We start from the raw sequence: 14,230 nt of genomic DNA, 5'->3' as shown, positions 1-14,230 counted from the left end.
TTACCTCTTAAAAAAAGTTGCATCCTAGAGTCTCTGGATTATATACTCTCCCAGAATTGCTGGAAAAACGTCTTATAGGAATTGATTTTAATTGATATCGCGGAGGCAGGACGAACTTTCGATCATTTGAAATACTCTTGATCTCTTACGTTAAAAAATGTTAATTCTTTAGCTCGTATAGTCTCTGAGATCGTGGCATATACGTACTCAGACAGGCCAGTTCGGCCTGATAGAGAGACAAGGGTAAATCGACTTGTCTATCAATGCTGACCAAGAATATGTATATATGTGCATTTTATGGGGTCGAAGAAGGAGGCGTTCTACTGCCTGTTTATAACTCTTTTACTCTTTCTATAAGAATCAATTGAAATGATCTTAAGATATCGCTTGATTAGTGCTGACATCGCACGTTGCAATCAAAGTGAAGAGAAAAACCACAGCTTCGCCAACAGCAAATCTTACTTGATCTTTGACAGAGACACTTATCGTTTCAGATAGCTCCGTCTGAAGCGTGTTCATGTGTTTGTTACGCAACGATTCAACTGGAAGATCAGCAGATCTTCACTCCAGAGCAACCACTAATTTGCTAACCATATTTTCCGCTCACTCAACAGGCGATTAGATTATGTAAACTACGTCACGCTCTGCACAGACGCATCTGAGACATGGGCCATCAACAGACGATCAACGCCCCGACCACGAGCCAGCCAGACCCAGTCTTCGAGTACGAGGCGGAGTCTACGAAGAAGTGCGTGCCACATGCAAAGTGAGACAATGTTGAACAAAGAGCTGATGATGATGACCAGCTGAGTGCAGGCCTCCCTCCGGCTCCGGCTCCGGCTCTGGCTCCGGTTGCCAACTGCAGGCAACTTTCACTTGGTCACGGTCATGGTCAACGGCCCCCGGCGGGTTTGCGGGGTAAGTGTTATCGCATTTCATAGCCCCGATAGGCCCGCATAGTGTATGAAGACTTTGTTTATCTTGTGCAATTTGTTATGGAATTTGAATTTGAAAACGAAATGAAAACGGAGACCAGCCAACGAACGACCAACTGACTGACTGAGCCGATTATATGTATCTCGAATTCTTGCCGACGTCATCGTGTGCACATATATGTGAATATTTATATATATATATACATATATAGATGTGAATATGTAGAAATGGAAAGATATAATAACAGGAAGAGGCAGAACACCAAGCGGCATTGCACACATATGCGATAAAGGCGAACCGATGATGTTGATGGGGATCCGGGACCTTGACAGCTCTGACAAAAAGTATTTACTCTTGTCGATAAGCAGCTACTGTTTAAAGAACGGAAATCATTGCACACAACTGTACTAATGGGCGATACACTGAGCAGAATCAATATGCCCAACTGAGTAGGGTAAGAATTACAAATTTATATAGACAAAGAAGGCAAGGATAAACGGCTTGCCTTACGATTATTAAGTTGGTTTTGCCAGATAACAGCAAAAATGTTCATAGAGTTTTAGCAAGAAGAAGATTAAATACTCTGATCAAAGATAAATGAGAAGGTTTGTGAAGCTCGTAACTGCTGGTTTTGACAAAATTTCTACTAAATCTAAACCCAAATAATCTTGAACCGATTTCTTTTATAGAACCATATTATATAGTGGTCCCCAGGTTGCTAAGCAGTTAAGATATCTTAAGAGCCGACCGATTATTCTTATGATATAAAGTTTTGCACATATGTAGGGAAATTGGAAATCTGATTATTGCCGAATTGGATCAAGATTTCTTAAATAAGAAACTGTTTCAGACAACCTAATTTATGACCAATTATTCCTATGACAACCATATGCTATAGCCATCCATATAAACTTGCTACATCAAATATATAGCTTTAAGATTGAGAGGAAATAAACAGACGTGCAAGACGCTATTGACTCGGCTGTTAATACTAGTCAATAATATATATATCTAAATGGATTGAATACGGCTTCTTTGAACGATTAAACATTGTGTTTTAAAAAAATCAAACCAAACATCAATTTCTATTTGTGTTATGCTCCTGATATATGAGCAAAATCTAATTATCATACCCCAATTAACTTCTTACATATTACGTTTCTTTCATCAGGAATACCTTTAGATATTCCATTGGATTAAGTAGTTAACCCTTGGCAATTAAAAAGCTGACAGCCCAAATTAGATACATTTTATTTACAGTTTAGTCTTAAAGATCATTGGATTTCCATCTACTATAATCTATTCTGTTCGGCCAGGGCCAAGCGATAATTATACTCCTGGAAGAGTTCGGGGGCCACGCGATAGGGTTGATCGATTAACGACAATCGAATGGGTGTCCGGCAGGAGGATGAGGCATAGGTGGGCTGCGGTGCCGGTGGTGCTGCATAGGCTGGTGCCGGGGGTGGTGGTGCTGCATAGGCTGGTGCTGGGGCTGGTGGTGCTGCATAGGCTGGTGCCGGGGCTGGTGCTGGAGCCGTGGGATAGCTGTAGAAGGGCACGCCCAGAAGGGGCAAATAGCCCGCACAAGCGGGCGCATTACAAGGTGCAGCTGGAGCTGGTGCTGGGGGCGCGGCATATGTAGGCAATTCAATTGGTGCTGGTGCTGGTTCCGGCGCTGGTGGCTCATAAGTCGGCGGTGCTGGCATTGGTGCCGGTGCTGGTGCCACAGTCTGGCTATCATAGCTTTGCTCCGGCTGCTTCAGCTTGGTCTCCTGCTCAGCCCTGACGGCGGGCGCGGCTGACAGATAAATGATGGGCTGGTAGACAATTTGCGGTGGCTGTGCATAGCTCTTGGCCGGCTGCGCATATTCCTCCACTTTGCTGTAGCTCTCGGGCGCGGGTGCCGGAACAGTATCATAGGTGGGTTCGGGCGTGCCTGGTGTTTCATAGCTGGCGGCAGGCGGTGCAGGCGCTGGCGCCTCATAGTCTACGGATGGCGGTGCTGGCGGATCTACATAGCCGGCATCTCCATCGCCGGGACCGTCATAGCTGGGATTAGGTGTCTCATAGCCGCTGCTAGGCGGCGCCGGCGCCGTATTATAGTCGACCGGAGGCGCTGGCACGGCTGGTTGTGGCTCCGGTGGTGCGTAGCCTTCACCACCGTAGCCTGGACCTGGACTTGGTGGTGCCGCATAGTTGTTCACCGGTTGCGGCAGCGGCTGAACACCACCACCGCACTGGCCAGCACAGGGACCTGCAAAGTTATTGCCCCACAGATCGGGCAGCTTCTTGAACAGCTTCATTTGTTTGAACGGATCCAAAGACTGCAATTGCAATCCATTGCAGTTATTGTTGTTGATGGCTGGAATGGCTGGCACCAGGTTATTGCTGTACAGCCAATTGTTGTAGTTGTTGTTGTTGTTAAGCAAATTGTTGTTGTTATTGTTGCAGCAATTGCTGGGCCCAAACAAATCCTCCCACCACTTCATAAGCGAACGATTCGTGCGCTTGAGCTCATCATTGGGACCCACCGTCGAACCGGCATCGGCCATAAGATAATACAATGGCTGTCCAGGTGCTGCAATGCTATTGGACATGCCCACCGTGCCATCAGGCTGCCGCGCCTGCGTGCATCCAGCCTGCCATGCGATGCAGACGCAGAGTAACGCCGCCACCAAGCAGCTCCAGGAATTGTGCATTTTGCGTTGACGTTTGTAACTTTAACCTCGCGTCGCGAATACTCAATTGCAACTATTCGACGAGCTCCAATTGCATCGAGCAATCACTGTCCAAAGTTGCCTAAAAAACTGCAAGCCTTGCACTTAAATACCCTGCCAGTTGAATGCACTCTCAATTGGCCATAATGTTTGACACGCACGCAAGTAGGCCAACTAAGCTCTGAGTATGCTCAGGGTCAATTAAAGTACTCCAGGAGAACTTTAAGCAGCCAGCACATATTTTAGCTAACACTATAAGAGTATATTCCTACTAAGCCCATTTATCACAGTGCAACTCAAGGTAAGTTCTTCGGAGGATGAAAAGCAAGGCAGACTTCCACTAAATCGCCAAAAATCAATTTTTGTAACTAAGCCCATCTGTTTTAAAGGCTCAACTAGATTTAAAATACATTTTATACTTAAGAAATAAATATAATCATGATTGTGGAGCCAATAAATCAGAAGCTACTTTAAGAGTTTTAATAAAATAAATTTCATTTCTTTTTTAACAAAAAACCACATAAAAGAATATTTTTTTTTATAGAAATATGATAATTATTATTATCATTATAAAGCCCATTAATATTAATTATAAATACAAAAAAAAAATCGTCAAGGCATATAATTATTCAATTCAATCTTATGCAGATCAAAGAGCATAACAGCTTCTACCTGGGACAGCAATTCTTTAATTATTTCATGAAGTAGCTTTGGCTTTGTCTTGGATTTCGCAAGCGAGTGTTCTAACCCGGTTAATAGAAATCCAATCGCAACAGCTGCGCCCATTCTGGCCAGCGCTTACTCAATCAGAGTGCTTGGACAATTGGCCGAGTACATTGACTCTACGCCTAAATTGCTTTATGTTATTTATCCTCAGTTTTGTTTTCATTTATTTAAATTGTGTTACGTGTCCAACATGACCAATCAGCAGACTGCAGCGACGAGCTGAGCCAAACCGAGCTGTACGTATCGAGTAAATAGGTTCCTGTTTGATCCGTGAAGCGTAGCTGCCATAAAGACGTGTTGCGCCAGTGGGAAACAAAAAAAATAAACGGAAGCACATCAAAGAAAATGTGCACAAAAAAAATATAAATATATGTATATAAAGAAACTGCATAATAAATATGTACACAAGTATTTATATAAAACACTTCCTTAAGTGGCCATTGGCTTATTCATCGCTAATAAACTGGGCGTCAAATATGCCATGGAGTTGGCAGAGTCCGATTGAGCACAAGCAATTGCCCAACTAGAAAACACCCTTTAGCTGATTGCAGTATGTAAGAGATGGCTACTTAAAGAAGAACCTTGACTTTTTATTATTTTGCATTAGCAATGAGACGGTTTTAACTCAAAATTTGATGCCTCTAGCTCTAATGATATCTGAGAGGGAGACAGTCTAACATTAGAGGAATCTGCAGCTCGGCATAGAGAGAGTCTAAAATGTCTAGAAACCTTGAATTCGAAGTAAGAGCTATCCAAGCAGACAATAGGAAAAATCGCATCTAATTTTCATGACTATCAAATATGCATAATGAATGAATCAAACAAGCTAATGAGTTCGGAATCGTCTTTCGCTGTCTGTTGCATGCCCATGCACCGACATTAATGGGTAAAGGGTAAGAAAAAAACTATCTGAGTCGTGCAGACTGAATAAATTGAATGCCCTGCTAATTGAAGAAATCTATGTATTAAACATTTTAAGCCAACAGCATGCAGTAAATTTTATAATTATTTTCTCATCTGCCATGAATTCATAGTTAAGACTGGCTTTAAATCTATAGAGCCAAACAAAATTCTTGAAAATAGATATTCTTGAGGCATTTTAGGCAAAGCATTTATATCTTATATCAAGTCAAACTGAAACTAAGTTAAGTCGAATCGGATGCAAAAATTTAAATACCCTTTGATATATCTAATGTTCCATCCAACAACCATATTGATGAGTCCGATGACTCGAATAGTTCTTAATCTAACTAAATCCAGTCACATCCATTGTTTGTTCAAAGAAAATCAAAAGGCAGATTTCAATAAGAACAGCAAACACATTCAAAGCAAATATTTAAAGAAAGTATCTGAAATTGATCAATAAATGAAATAAGAAGCGGACCGAGCGGTTATTTTGACCACTCAAGGTCCAAAACTGCACGGGTTTCTTTTTGTAGTAAACAACTAATTAGTTTTATTGATAGTTAGTTAGTTCATTCATAGAGCAAAAACTTATCTAGTTAGGATCTACAAGCGCTGCAGATATTTGCGCTTTTGGGAATTACTGTTGCTGTTGCGTGAATTGTGGCGTTTGCGCTTGTTTTCGTTTTTCAGTTTATCCTCGCCCTTTTTGAGTAGCTGCTCGACCGTCAGATCCTTGGACTCCAGAGATTTGGAGACTTCGGCATCTAGAGTAGAAGCCACGTCTTCAGTTGTGCCAGCCGTGTGCGGCGCATCAGTGGCTTCTTGTGATCCATCCTCTTCATCATCTTGTTCATCGTCGTCATCTTCCTTTTGGACGTCGTCCGAATCACGGGCGATGCCAACGACTGCCGCGGCTGGTAACGAGCTAACTTTGGAAGCTGGTGCTAATGTGCTGCTGGAGAAGTTCATGGTGAAGGTCTTGGGCGGCGGCTGTTGAAACTGTGGAGCTGCCTGCAATGTGGCAGTTGTGCTCTCCTCGGGTGCGCCGAACAGACGCAGCCTGGGCTGTTGGGTCGTTGGTGCGGCAGCGCCCAGTATTCTATTAAAAGGATTAAATGGATTCAAATTGCCGAACGGTCCAAAGGGATTTAGCACCGGCGCCAAACCAAACGGAGCACCCACTTGTGGAGCCATGCCAAAGTTTGAGCCAAGCTGAGGAGCTGACATGCCATAAGCCGAGCCAGCCTGCGGTCCCATTCCAAAGGCCGAACCCACCTGAGGCGATGCCATGCCAAAGTGATTGCCAAAGGGTGTACCCATTTGTGCAGCCAGGTTAAATGGTCCTCCAAATGAACTGCCCACCATAGACTCACGTGCCAACGCTGGCGACGACGATGCCCCTGACCCAGGCACAGCCAAATAATGTGTGGGCTGTTGCTGTCCATAGCAGGGCATTGCTATGATTACGGGCTGAAAGCTGGGACAATGGGCGGGTGTATTGTAGTTCGATGTGGACTCCAAGGGCGCAGAGCAGGGACGAGTACAAGAGTTGCAGGCATTGCCATCCACAGCTGAGCCGGGCGCTGGCGCGTAGCCCTGAGCCGAACTGGACTTCGGACTGGCATCGTAAGCGGGCTGACTTGGCGGCGCAGGAGGTGGTGCTGCTGTTGCTGTCTGTCCATACATGGGCATATAGCCCGATGCTGGTCGTGATGGTGGCGCCACTTGAGCCACTAGCGGCTCCATGGGAGCTGCCTGCTGCATGGGCGCCGCCTGAGCCACTTGTGGCTCATTGGGCTCCAGGCTGGCATAGAAGGTGCGCATCACCGGATCATCGTAATATGGTGGCAACTGGGCTGCTACTGTCGGCTGCTGCAGCTGTGTCTGCGCCAGTGGCATCCACATCATGGGCGGAGCAGCGCCCACCATGGGCTCGGGTAGTCTGTACTGCAAATTGAACTCCTGTTGCCGAAAGCCCACATCGGGCACATTCAGCACATCCTGATCCATGGCGATACGATGACGTTGACTGCTCACTAACGCATCATAGGGATTGCCATTGCTCGCTTGGCTGCTCGCAGGCTGCGATTTTGGTTGAGGCGCTGCTTGTGCAGCTGTCGGCGATTTCGTAGGCGCTGCAGCAGCATATGAATTGGGCGTGGTCGCTGGGCCTGAGCCTGCTGCAGTTCCGCGTGCAGCTGCTGCTGCGCCGCCTGCAGCTGAGTAAGAAACTGCTGGCACGCCATATGATTGCGGAGCAGGCCCAGCTGCAAAGGCAGCAGGAGCGGTTCCAAACTGTGCGGCGGCATGGGATTCACCAGCTGGCGACTGATTCTGATATGACGACGTTGGCGTTGCCTTGGGCGTTGCTTCTTCATAGCTGGACATGATCGGAAAAAACCCAGCGCCAAAGCTGGGAAACGATGGAAACGGCGCCTGAGCATATTGGCCATTCATGGGCATCGGCTGTGCCTCTGGCTGCGGATAATTTTGGATGGGTTGCGGCTGCTCTTCGGCTGCCGGCTGAGCTTGACCACCGCCACGTGAGAAATCGGTGCCCTTGCACATAAAATACGGCTCTTCCTGGGGTCCGCTCGGCTTGATCTCCACACAAATTGTCGTCAACGTGCGCTTGCTGCGATGCAGCGCCTCCAGCTGCTGCTCATGCTGCTCCTCCTGGGCCAGGCCGAGTGCCAGCGGGCACAGCAGCAGCAGCAGCCTCAAATGCTGTGAATAATTGACCATTGCTTCCGTTTACTAACTTCCGTTGCAGCCGGCTGCGGTGCTTTTATATGCTGGAAATGTGGCAATCGTCAGAGAGCGAGTATTACAAGACTAGATCCCCTCTGGATGGGAACATGAAACTCCCACGACTCACCCACAGAATTCTGTGTAATCTTGCGCAATCCGTGCAGCACTTCTTGGTTCACTTGCTCCCTTTATGGCTTAGCCTTTGGCGCTGCTCTGGTAATCGGAGTGTCTTTCACTTGAAATTCGTAGCACTGAATAAAAACCTTTATAACCATCTATAATGCCCCAACCTGTGCCAAAGGGGTTCAATATGAATTGACTACACTTTATAAGCTGGGGCATAACCATTTCGAGAGTCAACTCGAAATTTATATAAAAAAAAAAAATTACTTTTTTTTTATGATCATGATTATGTATGATAGATAATTCCCTGATGTTTCCGCGTGTTCATAATTAAATGATTATAAAATATTAAAATCGTACTCTTCAGCACAATAATAAAGAAAACCCAAACGTAATCATAATAAAACACATTTCTATATAAAAAAAAGAAAATGTGGATAAAAAAAGTTCTTAGAATTTAAAAATCTTTTCAAATACAACAAACACAGTATTTTTATAATATTTTTTTATTAATTTACTCAATATGATTCGACTTCTTTTTGAAGAACATTCAAATGTTGGCATGATCTATAAATGACATGAACGTATTTTTGCTCTTTCATTAAACTCTGAACATATAATTTTTATTTTCAGCTGATCGGAGCAACTTTTTAGCGGACTTCAATTTCGCGTGCTGCAGTTCAACAAACTCTCAAATTACCGTCCAGTCAACACAACCTTTAAGTGTAAATGTGTGTTTGTGTTTGGCTGTAGATGTATTTGTGTGTGTGTAATACTGTGGAGCATTAGTTAAAGTTGTTTGATAAATTGGTCAGTTGGTCAAAGCGTATTGGATTTCGTGGCAGCGTATAACAGTTCGGCAGAAGCTGACCTGACACAGCAGCCGACGTAAGTAAAAACCCTGCCAGCAATTACTGTGCCGTATAATTCGTGCGTGTGTTGGGAATTTTAAATTACCCAGTTCCCTTTTTGCTAAGCCTGTCGCTGCCCCCCCCCCCCCCCTGCGCAAACAACAAACGTCGCTTTCATTTAACAAAAGTGCTAAACACACTTCAGCTGGCAGGGAAGGGGAAGAGAGCAAGAAAGAGAGAGCGAGAGAGCGGATGGCAGCAGGAAGAGGCAGTTTCGCATAATGTATATGTGTAAGATGTATGGGCGCGTGCTCGACTAGCTTATTGTTGTTGTTGTTTTTTTTCTGACTGACTGACAGCGCCACTTACTCACTCATTTACTCATTTGGCGAGTGAGTCGGTGGCGGCATAGACAAAGTGGCTGGCTATATGGCCAACTCCCCTAGCTGGCCGGGAACCGCACCCATATTGAGGTCGTGCCGGCTTTTGAGGGTAGCCTGAGTTGTGTCGTTGCACGGCAGCACAACATGTGTTGGCACACACCAGCTCACGTCACACGCACACACACGAACACATCCTAATCATCATTATTTTCAATAAGCAGTTTATACAACCACCCCACAGCCGCCCTAGCACCTTTCCCCCCTCACAATACGCAGTTTTGGGCGCGGTAGCTCTAGCGTGCAATGTCATCGTCATCAACTTCTTCGTTCTCTTTAATTTGCCATATCTACCTTATCGCCCATGTTTTTTTCTACCATTTATACCCATTGTGACTGGTTTATAAAGTGTATAAACGTTTTGTTCAAATGTTTGTAACAAGCAGAATGAAGCCTTTCTTGAGTAAGCGACGAGCTGATTACAGGCTATCTGCCAGTCGGGCACTCTGGACCAGAGCACTTTTACTTGTTCAAGTAACGCTTCAGATAACTGTCTCTTTCACTCTCTCCCTTCATTTTTCTCCATTCTTCGATATTTGCAAGCAAATAAAATCAAGTGCAAGTAAATCGCGCCATTTTGATATGCGTGAAAAAGCTCAGCGAGAAAAAAAATGTTATGTGTGGATGTATGCGTGTAAGTTTTTGTATTTTAAAGACGTTTTAATATGTGAAAGTACTTACCGCAACAGCTGCAGAATAGGTGAATAATTGACAAATTGAAGTTTAACACACACAGCAAACGCAATTTGAGTTTTACCATAAGTATGTAGATTATATTGCTTTATTACACACAACAACACACGCACACACACTACAACACACGCGCACAGGCTACGGCCGATCAACAGGGCAGACGCGCACAAACTAATTTATCTCATTAAGCTCGCGCCTACGCTAATTCGTCTAGGCTCAACTCTGCGCTCACACCGTTCACTCTCGCTCTCCTCTTGATGCGCTGCCAAAGTAACGGGATCAAAAGCATCGCCGCCATTAGCGCGAACACTACATACATACATATATGTACATATAAGATATATAGCACCAAGCTGCAGCCTACAGTATGTACACAAATAACGTATAACTAAAGCTCTTTGCTGGAACGTAATTCGTCAAACTTTGACATACCACTCTTTAAACCATATACATATAACACATTTGTCTATTGAGCACATGTATACATATAAGAGTTTAAGGGAAATTTTAAAAATCCCATTTAAAGGGTATAATAGTTTTAAGGGTCTTCTGTATAAATGAAAGAAACTTGAAACGATTGTAACAGCAGCTCGACGTACAGGGTATTCTGTGGTCGGGCAATACCAACTAAAGCAGTGTTACCTGGCTTTTTGATTGTTGGGCCTTTGATAGATATGAACCAACCAGTTGAGGCACAGTTAATAATTCTATTAGTGTCAAGTGCTTTTAATCAAAATGGGAATTTTTCGTAATAGAATTAAGCAAAAGGGGGAAAACAAAAGTAAGATTGTTAAAGTTAGTTGCAATTTAAATATAGAAATATTTATTAATATCATAAGAAATTGTTTAACTGCCTATGGAAAGAACCCCAAGCTGACTTCCGGGCCTCATCAACTGGCGCTTGATTCTGATATGACGTCATGCAGGCTCCTTCTCCAAATAGGGCTCTTCTAGGATTCGTCTAATTGCTGTTCTCGCTGCTCCTTCTGGGCCAGGTCGAGGCATTGCTTCCGTTTATTAACTCCCATTGCAGTTGGCTGCGGGAATGTGGCAATCGTCTGAGAGAGAGAGAGAGAGAAGTACAAGACTAGATCCCCTCTGGATGGGAACATGAAACTCCCCACAGAATTCTGTGTAATCTTGCGCAATCCGTGCAGCACTTCTTGGTTCACTTGCTCCCTTTATGGCTTAGCCTTTGGCGCTGCTCTGGTAATCGGAGTGTCTTTCACTTGAAATTCGTAGCACTGAATAAAAACCTTTATAACCTTCTATAATGGCCCAACCTGTGCCAAAGGGGTTCAATATAAACTGTACCTTATCAGGGCATATCCGTTTCGAGTTTCAGCTACAAATTTAGTATTAATTCAAACTTGATCTCAAATGATCTTTTATGATTCAAAAGCGGGCTTAAAAGAGCCTAACTATAATTTAAATATTTTTTTTACAAAATAAATCATATTATAGCTAACATAATTAAATAAAAACGTCGGTTAAATACATTAATAATTATTTTAATAATTAAATATAAATACATAAAAACTAAATTAATTAATAAAATATAAAACAAATTTATTAAATATATAAAATTCTACTTAAAATCTTAAGACTCTAAGTGCATTGCAGAGCATTCAAACGTTGGCATAGCCTAAAAATTACTCTAGGACTTCATTAATTTGCATTTTAGCCGATCTGAGCAACTTTTAAGCGCGTGTTGCAGTTCAACAAACTCACAAAAAAAAAAATGGAATTAATATATAAATGTATAAAATTCAATATGGATTTTAGACATTTTAAATTATTTAATTGGAATGATTTGATGTTAGGCAAAGGGCATTCTAAGATTGAGATAAAGCCTATTCTTAACTAAAACTTGACAATCTAAATGACATTCGCACATATTACAAAAAAAAAAAAAAAAAACCAAAATAAATAAATAAATAAATATGTTATATTTCACAATTTTGCACAGCTTGGAAATAATTTCCAAGCTAACAAAAATTGAGGGTATACGCAATATTCTTATTATAAAAATTTTCCAAATTTTCAATGGCATCGCGCGATGAGCTCGAGACAACGGAGAAGCTGCTGTCAGCGCAGCGTTCCAGATTATATTATCTGTCCACGAATAGGAAAACACCCTTTGTGGAACTGTATGCGAGCTCCGTGCTGTCGGCGTGCTCTGCCGAAATGTTCTGCTATCCCTTGGATGTGCTGAAGACGCGCATGCAGATTCAGGGCGAGAACGCAAGCAAAACCTATTCCAATATCAAATATAGCGGCATGCTTGGCACTGCTCGGTCCATTATCAGGGAGGAGGGCTTGGCTAAGCTCTATGGCGGCGTTTCGGCCATGGTGTTGCGTCACGCGATCTACACTGGCCTCAAAATGTATATGTACGATACGCTGCGCGAGGCTTTGATCATTGACAAAGATGGCAAACTGGAATTGACATTTTTGCGTGGTGCCATCTGTGGCATTGTGGCCGGCGCGGGCGCCACTCTTCTTACCTCGCCCACCGATCTGATCAAGGTGCAAATGCAAATGGAGAGCAAACGACGTTTAATGGGTGAACCTCCGAGAATCCACAATGTTTACCAGGCACTCACATCCACCTACAAAGCGGGCGGAATTGTAGCCCTCTGGAAGGGCACGTTGCCAAACGCTTGGCGTTCCGGCCTCGTCACATTAGGTAAGTGACCCTTGGGGAATATTTTATCACACTTAGTTTTTAGATTTGCATTGCCTTAACTATTTACGGTCCATGGATCGAGCAAGTCCAGATCATATTTTTTGTTGTTTTTATACCCTGAACCCATTAAAAATGGGTATAAGGCTATATTGTATTTGTGCAAAATCCAAATGTATGTATATATTCTTGATCAGCATCAATAGCCGAGTTGATCTAGCCATGTCCATCCGTCCGTCCGTCCGTCCGTGTGTATGAATGCAAGGATCTCATAGGAGATAGAGACTTGAAATTTAGATGTAGGTGCTCCTAGTGCCCGCGCAGATCGAGTTTGTTTCCAATAATCGATAACTTACTCCGTTTCCAAGCAATCGATAAAAATCGATATCGATATCCTGTTTTTTGGGCAATTTTGATAAACAATAAGAGCTCGAGTAACCACAGTTGACATATAGCTTATAAAATAGAATATATATATGCATATATCGGGAGCTCCCGACTAGAAAGTCTTACTTGTTTTTCTTTTATCAGCTAATTTAATTATATTTCGAATATTTTTTCTTGGGTTGTATGCTCAAAATTATAAAAATGCAAAAAAGATTTTTTAATTATTATTAAAATTATTGTAAAATTCTTAGCATCGTGTATAATAATATATTTTTAGAATATGTAGAAAAAATAATCCCAAAAATTGAATATCAGAAAATGTAGAATAAACTTCTTTAAGCATTTATATAGATAAAAAAATTATCTTTATAAAATAAAATTAAAATAACATATATATAAAATAAAGATTTATTAATGAAGGTTAGATTCATGTAAAATAATTATTTATAATAAATTCCATATAAAAAAGTATATAAAGTTGTTGGAAAAATCAAATCGAAAATTTGTTTTGCCAATAATTTCCCAAAATCGACTAGCACAAATTTTAGAATATTTTTTTTGATGCTTTTACCTATCTCGCCTCCCCCCTCCCCCTGTGCTTTCTCAGGCGATGTTAGTTTTTATGATCTAAGTAAGCGCCAACTGATGGACATTTTGAATATGCCCGACAATCTATTGATACAGTTTCTGGGCGCAATGATAGCTGGATTGTCGGGAGCTGTGCTAAGCACGCCCGCAGATGTGGTCAAGTCGCGTATGATGAACCAGCCAGTGGATAAGGCAGGCCGTGGCCTGCACTACAGAGGCACCATGGACTGTTTTACGAAGCTGGTGCAGCAGGAGGGCTTCATGGCCATGTACAAGGGCTTTCTGCCGTATTGGCTGCGCGTGGGACCCTGGACGTTAATATTTTGGCTAACCTTTGAGCAGATCCGTAGTCTAAATGGCGATGCGGGCTATTAAGACCGAATCAAGCTGTTTCTGATATTTGTGTTACAGGCACAATTAAAATCA

General features: G+C 42.8%; 3 protein-coding genes across 3 annotated transcripts; 1 reads left to right on the top strand and 2 right to left on the bottom strand.

Moving 5' to 3' along the window:
• Window positions 1-2,170: 2,170 nt before the first annotated feature.
• On the bottom strand, window positions 2,171-3,694 carry psd (palisade). The gene has a single exon (XM_002051341.4). The coding sequence runs from the start codon at window positions 3,633-3,635 to the stop codon at window positions 2,229-2,231; it is 1,407 nt and encodes a 468-aa protein (XP_002051377.1). The 5' UTR covers window positions 3,636-3,694; the 3' UTR covers window positions 2,171-2,228.
• Window positions 3,695-5,823: 2,129 nt separating this feature from the next.
• LOC6628910 (uncharacterized) lies at window positions 5,824-8,285 on the bottom strand. Its single transcript, XM_002051342.4, has 2 exons — window positions 8,164-8,285; window positions 5,824-8,080 (listed from the first exon to the last, which is right to left on the bottom strand). Exon 2 carries the CDS (start codon window positions 8,028-8,030, stop codon window positions 5,889-5,891), a length of 2,142 nt encoding a protein of 713 aa, XP_002051378.1. The 5' UTR covers window positions 8,031-8,080; window positions 8,164-8,285; the 3' UTR covers window positions 5,824-5,888.
• A 3,773-nt stretch (window positions 8,286-12,058) lies between these two features.
• Window positions 12,059-14,179, top strand: LOC6628911 (Uncoupling protein 4B). The gene is made up of 2 exons (XM_002051343.4): window positions 12,059-12,832; window positions 13,824-14,179. Exons 1-2 carry the CDS (start codon window positions 12,190-12,192, stop codon window positions 14,177-14,179), a joined length of 999 nt encoding a protein of 332 aa, XP_002051379.1. The 5' UTR covers window positions 12,059-12,189.
• Window positions 14,180-14,230: the final 51 nt, after the last annotated feature.

The sequence above is a fragment of the Drosophila virilis genome, chromosome 4 (genome assembly GCF_030788295.1).
Source record: "Drosophila virilis strain 15010-1051.87 chromosome 4, Dvir_AGI_RSII-ME, whole genome shotgun sequence".
In the NCBI taxonomy this organism is placed as follows: domain Eukaryota; kingdom Metazoa; phylum Arthropoda; class Insecta; order Diptera; family Drosophilidae; genus Drosophila; species Drosophila virilis.
This window is presented reverse-complemented; position numbering and strand designations above follow the sequence as displayed.

Excerpts from the sequence above, each read along its gene's own strand:
- LOC6628911 (XM_002051343.4), top strand. The coding sequence starts at position 12,190 with ATGGCATCGCGCGATGAGCTCGAGACAACGGAGAAGCTGCTGTCAGCG. Across the intron at positions 12,833-13,823 it reads TTCCGGCCTCGTCACATTAG|GCGATGTTAGTTTTTATGAT; the intron begins GTAAGTGACCCT and ends GTGCTTTCTCAG.
- LOC6628910 (XM_002051342.4), bottom strand. The coding sequence starts at position 8,030 with ATGGTCAATTATTCACAGCATTTGAGGCTGCTGCTGCTGCTGTGCCCG.
- psd (XM_002051341.4), bottom strand. The coding sequence starts at position 3,635 with ATGCACAATTCCTGGAGCTGCTTGGTGGCGGCGTTACTCTGCGTCTGC.